We start from the raw sequence: 22,419 nt of genomic DNA on the forward strand, positions 1-22,419 counted from the left end.
AAAAAGACTCCAGCCGCTTCGGCCGCGGCTAACTCGCTTCCTCCGATGGATGGATGATAATATGACCATACGGATGGCCTATCAGCAGTACAGTAGCGCCGCTCATGGCAGTGTTTTTTTCTTTTTGCTCTCGGCAAACCGGCTTGGCGGGCTGCGGAGTGAAGTCGAATTAACCGACGCACGGCAAAATTTGTTCGAATTAACAAGAGTTTCGCCCCACAGACTCCTATGTATAATTGTAGGGACCTCGCGTGCGCGTCGAATTATCCATTTTCCGAATTAACGAGCTTACATGCACTGGCTGATCCCGGGCTGGCGTTGCATATGTCTCCTCGCCCAACGCCGCCTCTCCTCCTCCTCCTCTTCTTCGTTCCTTCTTTCACCACCTCCTCTACTTGCCTCCTCCCCCACATCGTTTCGAGAGCCGTCGGGCCTCATCGCATCTGCACCGCTGCGTGCTACCAGGGCGCTCTCGCGGGCTTGCTGCCGCCGGCCTGGTGTTGCATAAGTCAATGCTCACGCGCGCTTCAACGAAACATCTTGATACTGCTACTCGGGGTTCAACAGACCCCTTTCGATGACAAAACGCCGGCTGTAAGCCGCCCTAGGCTAATATCGCATCTCCAGCGCTGCGTCGTGCTACCACGGCGCTCTCGCGGGCTTGCTGCCGGATAAACAAACAAAGCGGCTCCTGGATTGCCTTGAGATGGCTTACTAAGCTGCGGCCGGAACTGGTGTGGCGCGCCACTATGCGGCGCGCTACCGAACTACGCGGAAACGATGATGATGAGCGGGAATTTGCAGTAGCGCCACCTCGCGGGGCAGCAAGGAGGCTCAGTTCAAAACAAAAATGGCGTTGAGCGAAGTGAACCGCGCGTCGTTGAGCGTCGGTGCGGCAAGTGCTGCCGGTCGAGTTGGCTCAAGGAGTGTCCGAAAAATCAAACGAGAGGCTGCAAGATGTCCGAACTTTCGGCAGTTGTTATACATTACGGTCTATGGGGAGAGTGGCGGTGCCACGAAGCAGTCTGAATAATCGAGCATGTCCGAATTTTTGGAGTCCGAAAAATCAGTCGGTGTATGTATTTTTGGGCTGATTCTAAATATGTCATTTAATTTCATGTGCACGGTACTTATGCAATATGTTATGCAAGTCTTTTGGAGGGAGCATTTAAGAAATTTGCCTCCAGGGAACTTGGTGAAATGCACGCCATTGGTTTGTCTTGACATTTAGGAGTGCAGTAAGGGTAAAATTATCGGCAATTTCATCACTGGCGTCCCAGAACCCTCCTCGCAGCGTCGCCTCTCCTCCTCCGCTCTTTTCTCCCTTCTCCTCTTTTTTTCTTTCACGGCTGTTGCGCTCTTCGGTCTATTCCTCCGGCGAGTCTGCCTCCGCGCACCGCCGCCGCGAATCTGCGCGTCTTCTGAACCGCGGCCTGGTCAGCGCGCCTCTCAATGTGCTAACGCATGAACACGTAGGTGGTGGTGGAAACGTTTATTGCCAATGATGTAAATCGTAGGGGGCGCCTGGTTTGCCGCAAAAGTTTGCATGATTACGAGAATTGGTCTGGGTATCGGGCATGCAGCAGTATTGGGTATTGAGCAGTCCGGGTTTGTAGTTGTCGCCAATGTGCAGCCTGCGCTATGGTGAGGGACGGAGCGGGGGGTGCGTATTCCCTTCTTTTGTCTCGGTAATACGAGAGAATATCACGGAAGGAGACCAGGTAGTGCGCGGGCCGCGGGCGAACGGACCGTCGTGTGAATCGCCCTTTAACGCCATTTTAAGTACGTGCACAGTCGCCTTCTTTGCGCGAGGAACGTGCCCGGCGGCCACACAAATGGCTCGAAGGGCAACGCGAAAATCGCGAGCCGGCCGCCCTAGAAGCTCGCCAGGAGCAGAACAGCTGTGAAAGACAATACGAGCAGAATCGCTTTATTAAGGCGAAAGCCTTTAACGCCTCATACTGTCGTGAGCAGGGAATGCACTACCTGGTCTCCTTCCGTGATATTCTCTCGTATTACCGAGACAAAAGAAGGGAATACGCACCCCCCGCTCCGTCCCTCACCATAGCGAAGGCTGCACATTGGCGACAACTACAAACCCGGACTGCTCAATACCCAATACTGCTGCATGCCCGATACCCAGACTAATGCTCGTAATCATGCAAACTTTTGCGGCAAACGAGGCGCCCCCTACGATTTACATCATTGGCAATAAACGTTTCCACCACCACCTACGTGTTCATGCGTCAGCACATTGAGAGGCGCGCTGACCAGGTCCAGAAGACGCGCAGATTCGCGGCGGCGGTGCGCGGAGGCAGACTCGCCGGAGGAATAGACCGAAGAGCGCAACAGCCGTGAAAGAAAAAAAGAGAACGGAGAAAAGAGCGGAGGAGGAGAGGCGGCGCTGCGAGGAGGGTTCTGGGACGCCAGTGAGGAAATTGCCAAATTATCATCCTGCCTGTCATAGAAGTTGAGTTATGGGATGTTGAAGTCGCTGCTTCAGAAATGGGACGAAAGGTTGGTATCCCTGTTTCTGGAGTGGAAACTTAAAAAAAACCCTCTAACTGAAGTTTTATAATGGGCAGGATGACAATTTTACCCTTATTGCACTCCTTGATGTCAAGACATACCAGTGGCATACATTGCAGCTAGTTCCCTGCAGTGAATTCTCTTAAAAGCTTTCTTCAAAAAATTACATAACATATTGCATAAGTGCACAAGGCGTTGTTTTACATGAAATTAAATTGCGTAGTTTTGGAATCCGCAAAAGTATGTTTCCTGAAGATTTCAGAATTGTGACTTCGTTAATAAAATCTTTTTTTAAAGGCCTGGGTCTACCTTTAAGGGCATGATGCAATAGTGTAATTCATTACCGTATATACTCATGCATAAGCCACACTTTTTTTTTCATCAAATTTTTTTTAGGTGCGGGTTATACACAAATCAGGCCTGTAGCTACACATTAACACACTGTGGTGCCACTGCGACTACTGTGTTAGATAAATAAAAAGCTGGCGACAGATACAAACATTTTATTTCACCATTCATCCCCACTTTCGCGCTACTCGCCGTCGGACGAGCTCGCCTCATAGGCGTGCTCCCAAAGCTGGTCGTCCTTTGCGCATCCATGGCGTTTGACAGCCCCGTGACTCTAAAACTCTTTGAGATGACGTCCGCTGACCACGAAAGCCACGCGTGCAGAATCCAAGCGCACACTTGCTGGAGGCACGCTTGCTTCAGCTGCCCTGTTGGAGTTGTTCCTTGGTTGCCCGCGGCCATCCACTCGGTGTAGCACCGCCGAAATTTTGTCTTGAATGGCCGGTTAACACGAACAACGGGTCTACCAGGAATTACGGCCAAGTTCGTTTGGCAGTCTGACGACAGAGTCTTCACTCAGTCTGTTAGGTGCCCTCTAAAGCTGTCAACTACAAGACGGGCACTGTGGTCTAGTAGGCCTCCTGGTCGGTTCTGCCACACTGTTTTCAGCCAGTCGTTGCCCATGGGAAGAGGCTGTTCTTGCTTTGTGGGGCGCTTGCATTCATTTGCAGCATGATCTGTGGCCACGTCACACTGTTTGGCATAGAGTTAGTATCTTGACACGAGGTAGTGCAGACACGAGGAAAGCATGACTGTGGCTCAGAAAAAGTTTAATATTGTCGCTTGCAGGCGAAACATGGGGAGCTGTGAAGTTCACGATTTTTAAAGCTGGTTTTTCACTGGAAGATTCACAGGAAGTTCACGGGTTTTTCAGGTTGATGGATTATTCGGACCTTTTCCGGGTCCAGCCAAGTCCGAAAAATCGGTCAGCATACATCGAAAACAAAACTTTTGTTTTGTTTCATGCAGCTACAAGCCAGTTGACACAGTGTGCCTGTAAGCAACACGGAATGTTTCAAAATTGGTGCACGAAGCCATCGTTAGCAGGATAGCGATGCTCATTGGGTGTGGTAGGAAAAGAGTTGCCTTCAAAACTGCATAGTAACTGTTAGGCTGTCACGGCAGCAGACAAAAATAACTGATTTCTGTGGCCCTGTGTAAAAGCTTGCACGTGTGCCTTCCTTCACGGAACATCGCGTGTATCGACCCATTTTCAAGAAACTGGTTGTAAGCTACTTTAGGCTGGAGCATACTACCACTTTACATGTAGTTTTTCTGTGGTCCCGCGAGGTATGCCTTGATGAGGCTTTACTGTATCTAGTTTGTTCAATAACGGTTTTACACACATCGTGGATTCTCCAATAGGGTGCTTAGGGTTTTGCCAAGTTCGCCTTTGTCGTGTCCTTGAACGTGCCAAGCTGCAGAACGAACACTGATGAGCACGTGCATGAAGTACGGCAACTTCACGATCGCCCAGGTGGTTCATGTACTGTCTCTCTGTGCTACTTCACTTTTCATGAGTGTTTCTCGATGAGACTTCCATCTGCCATGAGGTGCGGAGCCTGGTTGGTTAATTTCAGAATAGTTAATGAGGGAGTTGCATGGCATCATATTCAATACAGGATATATTCTGCCCGAACTGTAGCAAGTGTCAAAAATTCGTGGGGTGTTGCATAAATGCTTTGCGTTTAAAACGCTTTGTGTATTCGATTTTCTGTATTTACCCATGACCTGCGAAAATGTATTTGTTGCTGCACATGAACAGGTATAATTACCATGTACAGTAAAACCTCGTTGATATGTTTCCAGTTCGTACTGCTCAAAATCACTGGCGTTGAAAATGTTTCATGGACACTATTTTTCTCCTGGTCAATACGTTACTGGGTAACACAGTTTCCTAGCTACTGTGTAAAATTTTCACAAATTCTGGTCGTGTGATATGTTGAGTGACTTACCACTGCACTTGGGCATATAATTGGGCCAAATATGGGGGCACATGGCATAGCTGAAATGTAGCTGCAGCCACCTGCTGTAATGGCTTCTCTTCAATGCTTTGGTGCAAGGGAGCGAAGTACCATTAAAAAAAAAAAAACTTATGCGCTTATTTACTTGCGGGCCATTCCTGCAGGGATGCGACATGAGGAGAAAAAACATACCAGCTTTTCCATTGAGCCTAAGTACTAGGGGGCGAAGCATTTAACAACTACAGCTACGTGCTTACATATGAGAGTGTGAGGTATGGGGAATGCAGGTTGTAAAGCAAGAACTCTGCGACAGACCGCTGCTGCGGTGGCTTCCCCAGTTTGCTTGGGTGCAGGGAGGCGAAGCATCCAAGAAAAAGAATGAGGATTTCAGCAACTTTTGCCATTACAGTTGAGGGATCGGGTGTGTTGCGAAGTTCATTCTGCGCTTAAGACAGCGCAAATGCAGGACCGAATTGAGACCTTGTGCCAGAAATGCCAATCGACATTTTTATGAAGTGAAATCATTCATTTCTGTTCTCTTTCTGAAATTTAGGCGGTTTCAGAAAGATTGGTTTTTGGGGAACAATTTTTTTTTTTTTTTTGAAACCGCCTAAATTTTGGAAATGGAACTGTTGAGTAAAGTACGAAGAAATAAATAATTTCACTGAATAAAACAAATCGATCATTCATTTTCCCGGATAGTACTTTTTTTCGCACATTTTAAAAAACGCATCAACAAGGTTTTACTGTACATATTGCAGACCACCCATCACTTTGCTACTGAAATGTTCAGTTTTCAGTGCTATCTGATTGTGGGAAGTATGTGACCAGAGGTATGCTCATGTAATTGATATTCTTTTAAGCCTGGCTTAGGGAGGGGCCCATGGTGATCGTATTTTGCACATACCTTTTCAATGCCCATCGTAGGCATGGCCAGTATAGATAGCAGCGCACCCGAGACGACATCGAGCGACAACTCACCCACGGTGGTGCGGCGTGGTGGCTGGGGTCGCCCGTGCGGACCTGGCAGTGACAGTGGCAGTAGTGGTGAGAGTAGCGACTCAGTGGTGTCCAGCTCTTCTGGGGACCGGGCCACAGGGGCCAAGCCTCGCCACACAGACAGGTCAGTGTGCTGATCACATGTGGAGCAAAGTGCACAAGCATCTTTAACCACTACCCTCCTTAACTCAGCTCTTCATACAGCCATTTAGAAAGGGTTCCATAATCCCCTAGACTGATGCACATGTTCACCTTTTCCATATCAGTACACCATGCTTCAACCCTGTTAAGACATGCAAGTATGCTTTTTGCACTAGTGTGTGTCATTGTCGTCTAGTTTCTGTATAATCAGCCTTGTCTACCCATTTGGTTGACTTCATGTATAAAAGGACTAAGAGGAGGTTTACTGAATCTGGAAAGGGCTGGTGCTGTACTTTTTCTTCATGTGTTTATGGGAGGGGATACAGGTAGGGATCGCAGAAGCCATAAATTTCAAGAATCCCATATCTCAAAGTCAGAGGGTCCCATCTCCTCGTGTTTGCCCCCCCTCCCTCCCTCCCTCACGGCCTACCCAGTAGTCGCCTTGGGAATGATCCTCGCATCACATCTTCACCATGAATTCCACAAGCTGCATAGCTAGGAGTGGAGGTTCACTTATAAGTTGTTTGCACAGCACCAGAAATGTGAATTAGAGACGAGTGTGGAGGGGTGGCAATGGACACACATTGCAGCATGTTCGTGCAGACTTGATAGTTGCTTCACGACATACCCCGTGGGCTGAAAAACCACTGGATAGTAGCACATTTTCAAGCTTTCAGGGGTTTTAAGCTATCCAAATTTCATCTCAAATGCTTTTTGAGATAAGCAGTAACAAACAGATCCATGACATTTATTGGGAGCTTAGTGTTCAACATGAAAAACATCAGACTTGAGATATGAGAGTCAAGTTAATAAGGAATTGCATTATTTGGTTGGTTGCTAAAGCTTTTTTCTCTTCCGTCATCTATCTTACTTCTTCAATAGTGCTTTTGTTTTGCAAAATGACTTATCTTTCCTAGCTTAGGGTTTCGTGTTGAACTGTGGAGGGCCTACAGTCTAGGCTGCTCACATTTTTGTCTTCTGCTTAGCATCTGGCTAAATTATGGTGATAAAGGAAGTTAGAGGAAGGTGGAGATGAGCCTTGTTTAAATTTCAGCAAAATTCCCACTGATACTCTTTCATAGGAATATTGCATGTGTGTGCAGCCTGTGCGTGCTGCCAGCGGACAGCCCGCCACCAAGCCTGCCTGCATCTGTTGGGGGAGCGCCGTCGCGTTTCCTGGCAAGTGGTGGTGGGGCCCTACCTGGGGCTGGCACTGGGGCTCGGGCTCCTGCTGCTGTGGCTGCAGCCCCGCAAAAGCCCCCACCGCCAAGCCGCCTGAAGGGCAAGCGAGGAGCCTGCCCGAGCCTGCCCAACCAGCCGAGCGAGGCCTCGGCCCACTTCATGTTTGAGCTAGCCAAGACTGTGCTGACCAAGGCCGGTGGCAACTCGAGCACGGCGGTTTTGTTCACCCAGCCCTCGGCCAGCCAGAACCACAGGGGCCCCCATCGAGCACTGCATATGTGCGCCTTTCAGATTGGCCTCTATGCCTTGGGCTTGCACAATGCAGTCTCCCCAAACTGGTTGTCTCGCACCTACTCTTCGCATGTCTCTTGGATCACAGGCGAGTTCATTTCTCTTTTGTCATGCTGGAGTTGGTAGCTTGATGGGTAGGGCCATTGGGCAAAATTTAATAAAGATCCTGACTAGTCTTTACGAGCAGCCAACTAGAGGGTAGGTTACTCATTACCTGGCCTCGGCATGCTGTCATTGCTCGACTATAGCTGGCAGCCTTTCTGATAGCATGGCTGTTTTTTTTTCTGGTGGGAATATGAAATGCATCAAGCCTGCAGGCCGGCCGACCAGCCTGGATCTCGTCAGCTGGCATCATAAAAATGAGCTAAAGATTGTCCTTCACGTAAATAATAAACTCTGGGAGTAAGAAGTGTGGAAAATAGATCATTTCTGAGTATCGTTGAACAATGCCGAGTTGCTGGTAGAAGGAGCAACTCTAATACGAGCAAATTTCTTGCCACAATTGCCGCTGCCCGGCCGTTGCGGTCCGGCTCACGTGCCTAACGTCCGCTAGCTCCGCTACCGAGCCCATCGCAAAAATGACTACATTTTTTTGCTTTGAGACGATGCTGTTGACAGTAAAGCGATGCCAAGAGTAGGCATTTTATTATAACCCAGGCTACTTCCGAAGCGCTGTCCACCGTGGCTTCGATGCGAAACAGGCCTAACGACGACCAGGGCAGCCAGAGAGCAGTGCAGTTCGTCGCCCGGCATGCCCGCGTCCAGCGCCGTTGCCGAAAGCGCGCTACATGGGCAGGCATGCTTCGTCGCCGCTCGAGTACAACAGACAGTCTTTCTTATAACATCGCTATTTTGTCTTTTCTGGTGCGAACTTCACTAGCCAAGCTGCACGCAAGCGCTGGTGTGTGATGGCAAAGTGTTACACCGGCTGTGGGCCAGGCTTAAGTCTAGCGGCGCAAAGTTGCTTGTTGCTGCGTGTGTCCCAGCTCGCAGTAGGCGGCAGTTCACAAGTGGCGCCTGGTGCAGCACGCCGGCCAAGTTTTCGCACATGTGTCAGCTTAACAGCTAGCAGACTGTTCTGAGCGGGCGACAGTGCAGCTCGCGAAGATCGGTCATTTTTCAATTACCTGGCGTGATGTCATTTTGAGGCGTGATGTCATTTTGATGTATGGTGCTGTGACCTCGGTCAACTATGGCTCAACAGGCCTCGCTAAGCCGCCATGTTGTGTTGACGACAGAAGCCTTTGATTGGCTGCTTAAGATGATGTTTGCTGTGAGTTGAGGGGGACTCGGGCTGGGAAACCAAAATTTAGTTTTTTTCGCTGTTAAATCAACCCAGATGATGAAACGAACCAAGGTATACTATAGAATGAAGGGTCAGAATTGCAAATACACGCGTCGTTCAGAATTTTCAGAAAACATTTCACGACCCCTTTAAACACATCAGTTCTCCATTACACTGAACAAAAGTGAGTCCTTAAAATTCAGTTGTTGGTCCCTTTAACTGACAGACACGTTGAACAGTTCATCTTAAGGGGAGTTTATATATATATATATATATATATATATATTGAGTCTCTGGGAAACCAACCAAATGTTCTGACATTGTCTTGTCCAAGAATTTCTCTTAACGAAAGTGTACTATATTAGTGTTGGCAGCATAAAATACTGAACGTAATTGCTTCATGTTCCAGGGCAAGCCATGGAGATTGGCAGCAGTGCATTAATGTTTCTAATGGACACCTGGGAAGGCCACCTGACTCCTCCAGAAGTGGCATCCCTGGCTGACAAAGCGTCCCGAGGCCGGGATCCTGCCATGGTGCGGGCAGCTGCCCAGCTGGCTCTGTCCTGCCTACCACACGCACATGCTCTCAACCCTAACGAGATACAGCGAGCCCTACTCCAGTGCAAGGAACAGTCACCTGCTGTGCTTGAGCGTGCATGCTTGGCAGTGGAGTCAGCTGCCAAGGGAGGCGGCGTTTACCCCGAGGTTCTATTCGACGTGGCTCGCAGATGGTGCGTTTATCATCGGCTTTGTTTTCCCTAGCCTTTAGTGCAAGTGCTTGAGCAGTAGCATTTCTTGGTTCCATTTTCCCGGTCACTAATTGTCCCAAAGATCTTGAGAGCACTCAAGGGAGTGTAGGTAGTTGATGGAAGGACCGCTGTTCCAGTTGTGGCGGCACCGCCACTCTGAGCGTCAGCAGTGTTGGTAGCTGACTGAAGAGCTGACACAGCTCACACGTAGGTTCTCTGGCTCTGATGCATTTGGTGACTGCCCGCTCTTTTATCCCTTTTGGAAAGCCTGACGTGGCAACAAAAACATGTTAGGAGCCTGCAGCCACTGTTAAGTTTAACCCAAGGCAATATTTGGTGCAGTGAAATTCTCGCAAGTATCTTTAGTCGCAGTTTTTTTTTTGTCTTTTTTACGCAGAATGTTATATCTACATTTCCATAATGTACTCATTATTATCATGTCAAATTAGTGATGGAGTGAAAAAAATGAAGTAATTCAGAAAAAAGCGTCTCTATAAAGAATTTAATCAGCGAACAAAATGCAACAAACCACATGAAAATTCATGAAACCATTGTCATGCTTATGCTCTTTGAGAGCAGGCCAGTCAGGTGTAAAACACTGATTTAGGAAGCTCGCTTTCACAAAGCTTTCAGCCAATTTTTTTTTACCTCATGTCACAAAAACATTTTTGAAGATCACTTCTGGGCTGTTTTCCGCCACCAGACAGTGCTCTAAAGATACCTTACTGTCTGGTGGCGGGTGAGATTTATATTAGTTTTTGGTACAGCACTTTTGCTGAAGTGCAATCATCATCGAGCTCGTTGGTCATGGTTTCCATAATCGGGATACATAAAAACGGATGCATGCACTGATTGGAAAATTCTTGGTAAAAATTTCCTACAGTGTTTCCAACAAACTGTTGCGGAATCCAGCACCTTAGACAGCAAGCTTTTCATTCCGGAAAAAAAAAAAAAAATAGTCCTTAAAATTTAGTGTTCTGTTCCTTTAAGCATGGTTACTTCACCATAATTGCAAAAAAAAATGTTACATTAATACTACCGGCTTGCGCTTCCATTCACATTTGACTTTTTTTTTTCTTCATAATATGGAAATATAAGAACTGCTTTATTCTACAGCTGTCCTTACATGTCTGCATCCAGGTTTGAGCTGTATGAAGAAACCACTCAAGGTTCAGGAGATGCTCCTGCCTCTGGAGGGGAAGCAGCACCTCGTGGAAGCTCTCCCCCCAACTTGGCAGCACAGTCTTTGGAAGGGAACGGGCTGCCTGACGTGGCAGCACCGTTTGTCATGGAAGGACTGGGCACCACCCCAGCACCTCAGCTACCCATGGTCCCGCCATTGCAGTACACGCTGCCATACCGGACACCACACTACCCCTACCTTAGTGGCCTGCCCACCTTCCACCACTCACACTTGCTGGTGACTCAGCACCCCGCCTACCTCCAGGGGCCACCCACCTACCACTACCCTCCGCTTCCCAGCCATGCCCAGTTTTACGCGGCTGCCAGCCGGCATGGTGCACCTCCCCAGGCCCCACCCCCTGCCTACACCCATCAGATGATTGGCGTGCACGTGACGCCAATGGCACGGGCAGTGCTGCCCATGGCCCCTCCACCTCCTGCACCCCCACCACCACCGGCAGCTGCTCAAGTTGGACAAACACACCAGGTGAGGCCTTCTTTGGCAGACTGGTCTGAATCCCAAGGTTTCCCTGAGGCACTCTGCCTCTAGTTCAGGCTTACTATCAGGTCTTTGGCTTGCAATCAACTAAACAGTGTTTGATTGGGTATTATTTTGCAACCAACTTCAGGGAACTGCAGGGATCAGTTTTCTGCTTCCACTGCCACGGTGGCTGGTGCTCGAAAGACTCTGGTCCGATCCCGGCCGTGGCGATCGCATTTCGGTAGGCGAAATGCTGGAGGCCCGGGTACTGTTCGATTTCAGTGCATGTTAAAGAACTCCAGGCCAAAATTATCCGGAGCCCTCCACTACAGCGTCCGTCATAGCCTGAGTCACTTTGGGACGTCAACCCCCATTAAGCCAAACCTTTTTCCCCCAGTCATTGAGCTGCAGCATAATATAGTGGTGTCCATTATGATTGTACATAGAGGTATAAATTCTTAAAGGGAGAAACTTTTATGGTGTGTTATATCTGACATCAAAAACTATTGCTAGGGCCTATAAAGATGGTTATTTTGTCAGGGCATTTAAAAAACTACTGTTACAAAAAACAGTTCTGAATCAGGTGCCTGTCTTTCTCGGAATGCAGGAAGGTGTTGAGTTGTGAGCTAAAATTACTGTTCTGATCGTTGCACTCTGCAGCTTTTGTATTGTTTTTAACAGTCAGTGGATGTGCGTGAATTAAAGTTTATAATTGGAGCCCTTGCTGGACATGCTCAGCTTATGTAGGCATATTAAGAAAATTTATTTCAGAATATGTGTTATTAGGGCTTCAGGAGTACTTTACCATTATGTTTTGTGTGAAATGACAACTGTACTTTAGTTTTTTGGTGGGTGAGTCCCTGCTCTCTATTTAGGTTTTGGTGGTACAATTTCAAACTACTAACGTGTACATGTGCCAGCCAATCTTTTTGCTGCCATAGATTCATTCGCATTTGTGATGCTTGAGGTTAACAAGACAATTGCTAATGTTTTTAGCTTGGCACAGTGCTGTGAATTTACTTAATACATTTGTCAAATGCAGAGTGGCTAAATTCCACAACTGCATTGTCTGCAGCAGCAGTGTTGGACCGAGCTGTGTGAGGAAGGCATAGGGTATGAATTTTCATAACATTTAAAACCTTTTAATGTGTTGTCTATTTTTTCCAGCTGAATCAGACTCAGCTAAACTACCTCCTGTCCTCATATCGCGTGGGACTGCTCGCCATGGAGACGCTGGCTCGCAGAGTGCATGATGACAGGCCTCAAGCCAAGTATGCACGTAACCCGCCTTACGGAGAAGACGTCAAGTGGCTTCTAGGAGTGGCCAAGAAACTAGGCAAGCTGTTCTCTTGGTCTCTGTTGTACAATGGCAGGCAATACTCGTTCTGTTATTTGGTTGCATGCTTGTTTCTGCAGATACTTGCTATCAGAACTTAAGTACTTGTACTATATGAAGAAATGCTTCTGTGCTGCCATTTTTGCTTCACTCACTTAATTTTCCATTTCTCATACTTGGTTATGGTACGTATTCATGTAAAGGCCAGACTTTTTTTTTTCGTGGTTTGACAGTGCGTGGCCCTTACATAGGACCAGCATTTTGCCGTAAAATTTTTCCAGCTACAGTGGAGCCCCAATTACACATTCCACTTTTATGTGGTGAAACATTTTTTAATGCTTTAGCATTGGAAGGGTCTCTGCAAGTGGAAATGGGATTGGCCAGATGAGCAAACTGTGTATACAGTCGAACCAAGATGTATCGAACTGAAAAGGAATGCGAAATAATTTGATATATAAGAAAATGACAATAGGTAAGTTTCTTTCTAACCCAGAAGCAAAAATGCTTTACACCCACACTAGTCACACACTTCGTGCAGCGACGTGCTGCCCGCCGGCATGCTAGCAGCTCACTGCTCGCAAAGCGTTGCTACGCTTGGTGACAGCTTATTTTGGCTGTGAAAGGAAGGCTACAGGGGTGGAGCATTCATAACTGTCATTCCGCCAAATAGTTTGCCCACATGACGGGCTGCCTGGCTCATTGCTCTCCCTACAGTAACTTTAGAAGGTTGATGGAGCAGCTGCTGGCGCCAGCTATTCAACCTTCTTGTAACTGGACATGTGAAGCAAATTTTTTTGTAATCAAAAAAACTTTTCTTCTTGACTTTCAGTGTTGAACATTGGCAGTTGCATTAGAAATATGGATTGAGTAATGAATTTGACAGTATACAATGTATTAAGGGAAAACTAGTAACTGCAAGCGGGGCCTATATTCCTTTGCGAAGGAAGACTGGGCGTGTTCCGGCTCCGTAGCTTCTGCCCCACTGCCATAAAAAGTCGCGGAGTATACATCTAACCTGCTTGGCATCAAATCCGCTGCAGAGGGTGCCTTGGAAGCTATCCACTTCCTATCATAAATAGCCTAATCCTGTTGCTGGTGTACAATAGATTAAATTGTCATTTAAGTTAAGGTACAGTTGGTTTCCGCAATGCCTCCTGTAGCAGTGCAAGCCACTGTGTTAATTCGGACTTGATTAATTTGAACTTATGGTTAATTCAAACTGACGCCTGGGCCCTGGCACAGCGATGGTCCATTTGAACTAGGAGCCCCTGACCAGCATTGCTCCTCATAGATAGAAGTCGACAGATAGCAAGTACAACACCCTGAATATTTACATAGATGGAAAACAATGAAAAATAAATAAAGTGGAATGCGCGAGGCTGGCGGAGTCCACTCTCCAGTCCATGCCACAGCTGGTTTTCGCTGCCACAGCACTCACCTGCGCCACCAGTGCTCCGGCGCAAACCGTTTCAGGCTTTTGTTGTGCTGCGGTCGGTGGACCGTGATCACATGGTGTACACAACGCAGTTGTTCAGTCACCACAGTCATGCTTCTGTTGGTGCTGTGATCTAAGTGGACATGGACAGCAGTGTAGCGATATCAGGGCCCTTGAGTGATGCCAGTATAAATGAGGCTGCATGCTGTCATCAGACGCTGCAGGGGTCATATGCAGTGAGCATGGCCGATAGTGATCATATGTCTGGCGGAAGAGATGAGCCAGCCTCAGCCCCAAGTGCATGTGAAGTAGCGTCGGCACTTGATGTTGCAGCACGCTACTTCTAAGCTGATGAGAAATCTGATGGTGCGCTAGAGCTCTTGGACAAGCTGCAGATGATGCTTGTGGAGTCTCAGCAGAAGAAACTCGATTAAATACACATCAGGGATTACTTCTAATTTTGATTTATTTTAATATATTGCAACTCTAAAGCTCACTGCTCACATGAATGCATTCCGTTGCTTATTTCTGGCACATAACTGGCCGATCAATTTACTTCATTTGCCTTCAGGGCCGCATGAATTTAATTCTCGGAATTGCCCACCACAAACGTGTAGTAGCATTAGCTCACGATAACAAGTCTAGATGTGGCTGCTTTGGGTTCTGCCCGCATGGCGGGGCACAGTGGCCGCTCATTCTAGCGCCCATTCAGCAATTTGAACAATTTTTCGGTCCCCGTCGAGTTCGGATTTACGAGTTTTTACTGTATATACTTGTGTAAGGGCCACCCCTTTTTCACGCGGTTTTGATGGCTGCGGCCCTTATGCAGGAATGGCATTTTTGTGTAAAATTTTTCTGACTACAGTGCAGTCCAAGTTATGTGGCCCTTTCTTTAGCTGCGACACGCATTTTTATAACAAAGTAGCCTAGTCCTGCGAATCCTCCAAATACATAATGTAGTGAAAGTCTGGATAATGGGATGCACGCCTGACGACCGGCAGGAATTAACCACAAAAAGTAAAATGGGTTGGTAAAGGGAGCGAAGAACTACAGGGCAGGCGTACCCCTGTGCCAAGAGAGTAAGAGCAAGATAATGGCAATGCTCTTCTAAGTGAAGACACTGCACCTGTGCCGGCTTTCTATCGCGGCACTTAAAATAACTGACATTTCACCTCTCCTCCAGTTTCAGCCATCAAAGCATGTATAATGAGGTGATGCTAGCTTTGAAGTTGCTCTCCACTGATACCGCAAATGCCAACGCAGATGGCGCACTCACCTCGGTCATTGTCAGTAGTTCTGCATTCTTACTTTATTCATCATCTTCATCTTTGGGGCCTTCCCGTGGGCCTTCAGCGCAGTTTCCGCCGCGGCGCGCTCGCTTTCGCATCTGGGCTGCCTCTGGTGTGTCCAGTCACGTGCGCATGTCGACAACATGCCATACCATGCAGCCATCGAAGGCAGAGTTTGTGTACGCGTAGTTATATCCAGAGCAGTGCGATCGCGCGGAAGTGTCTGAGTGTATGTAATGCTTACGAGTGTACCGTATTTACTCGCATAATAGGCGCACTTTTTTTCCAGAAAATCCGGCTCAAAGTTTGGGGTGCGCCTATTACACGGGGTAAAATTTCCGGAAATTTTTCGACTCGCAAAATTGAACACACCGCGTAAACGCACTCGTGTACGGGCCGCTCCCCGTTTTCGCGAAGAAAATGTTAAAAAAAAAAAGGTCCGTGTATCGGCCGCACCGAAACTTTCGGAATGCACGCGCCGAGGCCTCCGCGATCGGCTCCAGCTGCGCGCAACGGGCACTTGATCGCGGAGGCCACACACGCGCACAGGAGCTTCCAGACGCCGCCCACGGAGGGCGCCCAAGGCCAAGCTCATCATCATCATCGTTTTCCTCCGCCGCGAGCTTTCGCTATCTATATCGCCATCAGCATCTCCAGCTCGTTTTTTTTTTGTTGTTGTTGTTGTTGCTGTCAAGTGCCGGGATTTGCGGTAGCGCGATAGTTATCGTGGTTTATGGCTTTGCCGCGGAGCTTTGATGTTTTAGCTCGACGGGCAAGCACCTTAACAGCTACACGGCTGGGAGTTTGCTCTCCAACGCGGCAAGCGTGCGGCAGGTCGGAAAATACGACGTGGCCGAGAAGTGCGGCAGTTGCGACTGCGGCGTCCCTAAATTTTCGTACACGACTCCAAGCGCCGAGGTTTTCGCGGGCCTAAGTCGGGAACGTTTCCGGCTGGAGATGAAGCTTTCCAAACAGACGTTTAAAGTGAGCATCCCTGAAAACTGTGTGCGGCTGTTCTACGCGATGTCGTTGTACGTGCTGTGGGTCCGCAGCAGCTGCTGCTAAATAAAGATTGGGAAGCGGGGGGTGGTGAGGCGTCGGCTTGCAATCGTGTAAATACAGTATTGATCACAGTGCCAAGTTCGGGGTGCGCCTATTATGCGCGGAAATAAAAAAATCTGATTTTTCGCGCCCTAACTAGGGGTGCGCCTATTATGCGAGTGCGCCTATTACGCGAGTAAATACGGTATATCAGTTCACTAGCAGCCTATGCGACTACTTCGGCGAAACTGGTCTCGACCCTTTAACTTTCTATCTCCTACATTCCACTCCCCCTTTCTCAACTTGTGCCTTATGGCACACTTCTTAAGTAATAACAAAAAATAAATGTAAGGCCATAGCCTGCTGCATCCAGCAGCTTATTTTCGTGAATTTTTTGAACTTCAAAAATATTCTAGGTTTTCGAACATTGCTATTCGCTTCGAAATTCGAATCATTCAAATATTCGCTCAGCCCTAGTCTAATCCTGTTACCAGTAGAGTAAAAAGCTCGTCAATTCCCATTTTGTTGCCTTTTATCTCCATTTGCCTTCGTTTCTGCTGGTTTCGCAATTGTATCTTTGCGCGTTTGTTGCTTTGAGCTGTGTACACGTCGTGATGCTACTCTGCGAGGAACTACATAATGTAGGGCGGGGCGAGAGGTGGAGGATTGTGTGTCTACTTATAGTTACACTTGTGGAGTCAACTTTAATATACGGTATGAATTGTGCATTATGACCTTTGTAGAGTCTTTTGGGCGTGAAATATCCGTGTAATTTGCACACCTCCTTTATGAAGCACTAATTTGAAGAAAAAAGTGTGCAAATTATGCAAGTAAATGTAGTACTTTGTAGGTTATGCAACGCAAATTATCTTGATTCAAATGTAAATTTCTACCATAGATATGTGTTTTGACATGCCATTTGTCTGTATTTTATGGATGTTACTTAACCACATTTTGCTCCTGTTAATTCAGGTAGTGCTTTGACAGATTTTTTTCTTTTTTTTTTTCATTATGCAGGTACCTCCTATTTGCAAGAGTTTTGCATTTGTACAGTGAACAGTGTTGCCAGCCCTTTCATCTTGTATGATATTGTCACGGACACGGCCCATCACTTATCACGCTCCAGCTCGGCATCACTATCTATGCCAATTCGATCTCATGTCCTCACACCGCTCATCCAGAAGTGCCAGCAAATGTGAGTATGTGGGATGGTATGTTCCTATGCTTTTCAAATGTAGTTGCATGTTGGACTATTATGGCAAGGTGCCTCTGATAGCACCTCAATCATAGTTAAACCTAGATGTAATGAACCTCCATGTTACAGATTCCTCACTATTGCGAAGTTTCTCAATTCCACAACAGCACCGCAATTCATGCACATGTATCATGTGAACTTCATGTAACGGAGGTGTTATGGTGATTGACGTTGATATAATGAAATATAATGATATAACGCTGACTATTTATTAGCTGGTGATGAGTTGTTTGAAATTTGGCTGAAGAATGCGAAATTTCCATGACTATAAAGCACAAACTGACATGAGAGGAATGCCTACAACAGCAACGAGCAAATGCAGTTAACACAATGCACTTTGCACAGACTTGACTCTCATAATAACCCCTTGGTCAAGAGGTTGGACAACGGATGTGCAGTTCAGAGGGAAAAAATTCAAGCGGATGCTCGTCAGGGCGACGTCTTCATTGTGGTGGGCACTGCAGTTATCCAAAAAAAGGCAGGCAGATCTGCTCTGCTTTTGCATATCCGCATCAAAGAGTTCCAGCCAGCTGGAGAATGTTGTGCGTGTCATCCAAGCTTTCTGGTTAGCAGTGTACTCGACTAGAAGCCTTCGGCGGGGGTGCAAGAATTTTCGTTGCCGCGAGAATTTCGTTCTTTAAAGGCTTTCGTTGTTGAGGGGTTCAACTGCATATTGAAAACTCATTCCAATGGAGAACTGCCATACGTAGCACAAGCAGCTAAAAATCCAGTAAGGTAAAGGATGTGTGTGTTATCGAATATTATCATGCATGAAGCACAGTTTAAAAAGAGGAGGGAAAGGAAAAGCTCATTCCACTGATGAATGGATGCCCTCTTGCCTGGAAAGGAGCTTTTCAAGATAGCATACCATATTTACAGGATTGTAAGTCAACTCGAATGTAATTTGACCCTCCGCCCCCCACCAACCTCATATCGCATGCCAGGGGAAAAAAAAGGGCATGCCCTCTAAAACAAAAATGTATTAGATGCTGGACTACTCGTCCACACTTGCGCCATCGTCCTCACTAGAGTTGCCATCGTCATCGCTGCTGTGGTCCCGCAGCATGTTGTTCTGACGTCTTCATCCCGCAAAATCCCGCACTTCGCAAACAACCGCACCACGACATTACATGGGACAGCTAAAAATTTTGCCTTGCTGCAGCCACCATGCCTGTATCCGAGAAGTCTGAACTTGCAGCCCGGCGCACAGTTGCTCATTTCTTCGTTGTCAAAATGATAGCCATCTTGAATATAACTGTGAACAAGCTCGGGACACTTATCGGACCTAGAGCAGAAATGATGATTGATGATGCACTACATCAAAAACTGGTAAAACATTGCTGGCAGTCGTCGTATGCATCAAATAGAGCCAAAGAGAAACTATGCGCGAGCGGCGTCGGCTCTTCCATCAACTATCGACACTTCCTCGAGCGCAGAGTGCACAGTTGAAAGTTAAAAAAAAAAATGAAAGAAATCCTTCGGAGAAAACGCGCAGAATAGCCAAATGGTACTGGGTAGAGCTGAACAAGCATAAAATTGCGACCATGCTTTGGTTGCGATTGTAGATCCCCCCCCCCCCCCCCCTTCCACTTCAGATATTCACATTTAAAAAAAGTAGGTAGAATGATAATACTGTAAATACGGTATGTGACCCTCCCACCACACCTCCCCTTTTATTTATCCTGCTCCAGTCTTTTCTCCTCGCATGTAGTAGTAGTGGTAGTAGTCTGTATTTTCCTCACCGAAGATGACCGCAGTTGCCCACCCAAAGAAATCTGAGGCTTCCCTCAGGCTTCTTGCTTTCCTTCCCTTTAAAGGGACACAAAAGGGGAATACCAGGCTAGGCTAGACTGATTGGTTAGCTGCACATTATGGTAAATATATTTTTACTGGAAACAAAGCTTTTATGCGCCACAAAATTGCGTAACAGCAAAGTGCACATGGTGCCGCCCCTCGAGGGTTCGTGCAACTTTAGCTGTGACATGTGTACCGAGCTTTCTCACAGAACACTTTTTCACCGTCGGGGGGGCAATTACAGTCTAAATACAAGGAAAGCAACGCAGTCTTAAACTGAGTTCTTCGCCTCGCGTTCAGTGCACTCAGGCTGCATGTGTCCTTTGTACACAGTATGTTGAGAACCACAAGCTCTCAACGGCTATCAGGCTCTGTTTTGCTTGCTAGACTGCCACTAAAGCGGTTTCGTTCTCATTTCAGCCGTCAATTCAGCTTTATGTGTGCAGGCTGTGGGTGTTCTGAAGTTGCGAAGTGTTTTTGTTTGTTTGTTTTTAGCATAGTGTTTTGCTTAGCATGCACTCTTGTAGGTACACGCATGCATGCACGTTGTCAATGTGTGAAGTGCAATGGGAGCGCGTGTTCTTTCATGTTTTCCACTCAGTGGAAAGGCGGGTGTGCTTTAAAAAATGCTGGAAAATATGTGAACTACCACATACATGCACCATCATCTCCTGTTTGATTCATTAACGAAAAAAGTTCTAGAATCGACCTTTGTGCTGATGCTTCATGTACAGTATGCACGATGACCCATGCTGGGAAACCTTCTGCGCTCTTTCTTTATGCTGAAGCTGTAGCATACAGACACGGTATGCGGCTAAATTGATATTAATAGTATGCATGCTTCCATGAGAAAAACGTTCAGCCAGTTGACATTTGTTTGTCAAGATTATGTGTGCATTTGCTGCCGGCAGTTATAGACGGCAGGCGGCAGATTACAGTTTGGCAGAACACATCTCAGTTCTTCTCAGCTTACAACCCACAGGAAGCAGTTGACGGACACTGAAATGGCAGTGATCACAGTAGAGTCTGTCACAGGGTCATTTGTGATGTACTGCATAATAAGTCAACAAGCGCAATTATCAGAAGCACAGCACGCCGTTTGGTGAGCAATGTGTGTGCAATTCTTCACTCGGATGTGTTGAATGTAAGATGTTAAGCACACCTGCTGCTCACATGCTTTTGGGGATCCCTCAAAGTTTACGTATACATTTCACGACAACACAGAATGCATCGAAGGCCACACGCTGGCGTCGTCACCAATGTATACAGCAGTTTGTTCTGCAGTCTGTGGCTGCCCTCAATAACTTCACATACCGTATTTACTCGCATAATGATCGCACTCGCATAATGATCGCACCCCCAAATTTTGTTGGCAAAATTCAGTTTTTTTTTAGTCCCCGCGTAATGATCGCACCCCGAACTTGCCGCGGCAATTTGACGACGATGTCAAGTCTAGCCGACGATAATCGTACTTGCTTATCTGTCTGACAGATGGCACGTGCAGATTACCATCTTGCTCTGTCAGCATTGCAGTGGCAGCCGCTTGTTGGTTGACCTGCGGTCACACGGGCAGTCTAAATGCGGTTATGCTTAACAGCGGACACCAAACTTAACTGCGATTATCTTGAATCACGGTTCACCATTGTCGCAAGTCTCGCCACCGTTCTGGGTTGGGGTGCAATGAACGAAGTGACGCAGTGATCCGGCTAAACATTATTGTTCTCGTAAATAATAAGCCCTGGGATACGGGAACGTCAAAAATGAATCCTCCTTGAGGATCGCGGGCCTGTACCGAGTTGCTGGTAGGAGAAATAACTGCGATATAAGCTAGTTTTACGTTCGCAGCCGCGTAGCAGCTGCCGCCGTTGCCGTGCGAGTAACCCGATCTGCTTGACCAGCTCCGCTGCGAAGGCGTCGCTGAAATCAATCCTATATATTTCTTTTAATATGAAACAATGATGTTATGAGTAAGGCAGCACCATAAGTAGAACATTCATTATAGCGTTGGTCAATTCAAAAGTGCCGTCCACTGTGGCTTCGATACGAAACAAGTTAGGCTTAGCGACGACAAGGGAGTACAGAGCACAGTCGTCCACCGTGCTCGCGGGCGGCACCATTGCGGTAAGCGCGCGGGATCCAGTGCTCCGAGCGTTGTGAACGTGTCACCTAAGTGTATCAACGATGCGGCGAGGACCGCACATTTTTCGGCGTATCGGCAGTAAAATGCGTAGTTTGAGCGCCACGGGACGTTGCTGTTGTGCGCTGTTGCCGCGCTATCGGACGAGATCGAAGGCCGCATAAAAGCGCTGGCGCACAGCACTATACACCCTGCCTATTTTGATGCGTTGCTCTTTGAACGTGATTTAGTGCGAAGAAAGTACGTTCTTGAAGTGGGCCAGCTCTTGCGCTTTTCGCACTCTACCTTCTCGGTTAACGACATAAGCCGAGATCGGTTCGCGATAACCGCTTTTAGCGGCGTAATCGCGGGTAGCGCGCCCGTGTGATAAGGGTTGTCTGCCTGCGACTTGTTTGCGTTTTCGGAGGTAAAAAAATTTTTGTAAAAGTTTACCCCACGTAATGATCGCACCCCTAAATTTGCGTCAATTTTTTGAAAAAAAAAAGTGCGATCATTATGCGAGTAAATACGGTAGTTTCTTTCACACCCACGAAGCCTATTTCTCTCGTAAGTGTGCATTGCAGGTTGCAGCAAGATGCAGCCACACATTGATGCAGTGGACCTGCCTTTCAGGGGGGGTAAAGGCTGAGGTGGCCTGCACTTGCACTTCGTCGTGGTGACAGCTGACATTCACTTTTCGGTTTCCACACACATTTCTGGTTTTTGGGAGTTGCTCCTCTGATTATTCGGAGAGCTCCATTGCAAATCCGTCATAGAAATGATGTAAAGGTGCTCATTTCTTGCAGGCAGTTTGAATGTGGTAGTGTTTTGGGACTTACATTTGCGATTTTCTTAACAACACAACCACTTTTCGACGTAGAAAAATGTCAAGTCTGTCATGCTTAGTTTGATATTTGCTTTTCGTGTCCTTTTAAGTTCGTGCTTCAAGGACAGTCTTCATTTCTCTCTTGTATGTTCATGTGCTACGTGTCTGCCCTCGGC

At 47.3% G+C, this 22,419-nt stretch overlaps 1 protein-coding gene across 4 annotated transcripts in view; it reads left to right on the forward strand.

Moving 5' to 3' along the window:
- The window catches only part of Dora (zinc finger SWIM domain-containing dorado), an 83,106-nt gene that overhangs the window by 57,573 nt on the left and 3,114 nt on the right, over window positions 1-22,419 (forward strand). For all 4 annotated transcript variants that reach the window (XM_089582392.1, XM_089582395.1, XM_089582394.1 and 1 more), the window contains exons 20-25: window positions 5,769-5,964; window positions 7,085-7,542; window positions 9,149-9,470; window positions 10,629-11,157; window positions 12,319-12,487; window positions 17,270-17,447. In XM_089582392.1, coding sequence (XP_089438518.1) covers window positions 5,769-5,964; window positions 7,085-7,542; window positions 9,149-9,470; window positions 10,629-11,157; window positions 12,319-12,487; window positions 17,270-17,447 — 1,852 coding nt within the window. The remainder of the gene's footprint in view (window positions 1-5,768; window positions 5,965-7,084; window positions 7,543-9,148; window positions 9,471-10,628; window positions 11,158-12,318; window positions 12,488-17,269; window positions 17,448-22,419) is intronic.

The sequence above is a fragment of the Amblyomma mixtum genome, chromosome 3 (genome assembly GCF_055824585.1).
Source record: "Amblyomma mixtum isolate Tamu chromosome 3, ASM5582458v1, whole genome shotgun sequence".
Lineage (NCBI taxonomy): Eukaryota > Metazoa > Arthropoda > Arachnida > Ixodida > Ixodidae > Amblyomma > Amblyomma mixtum.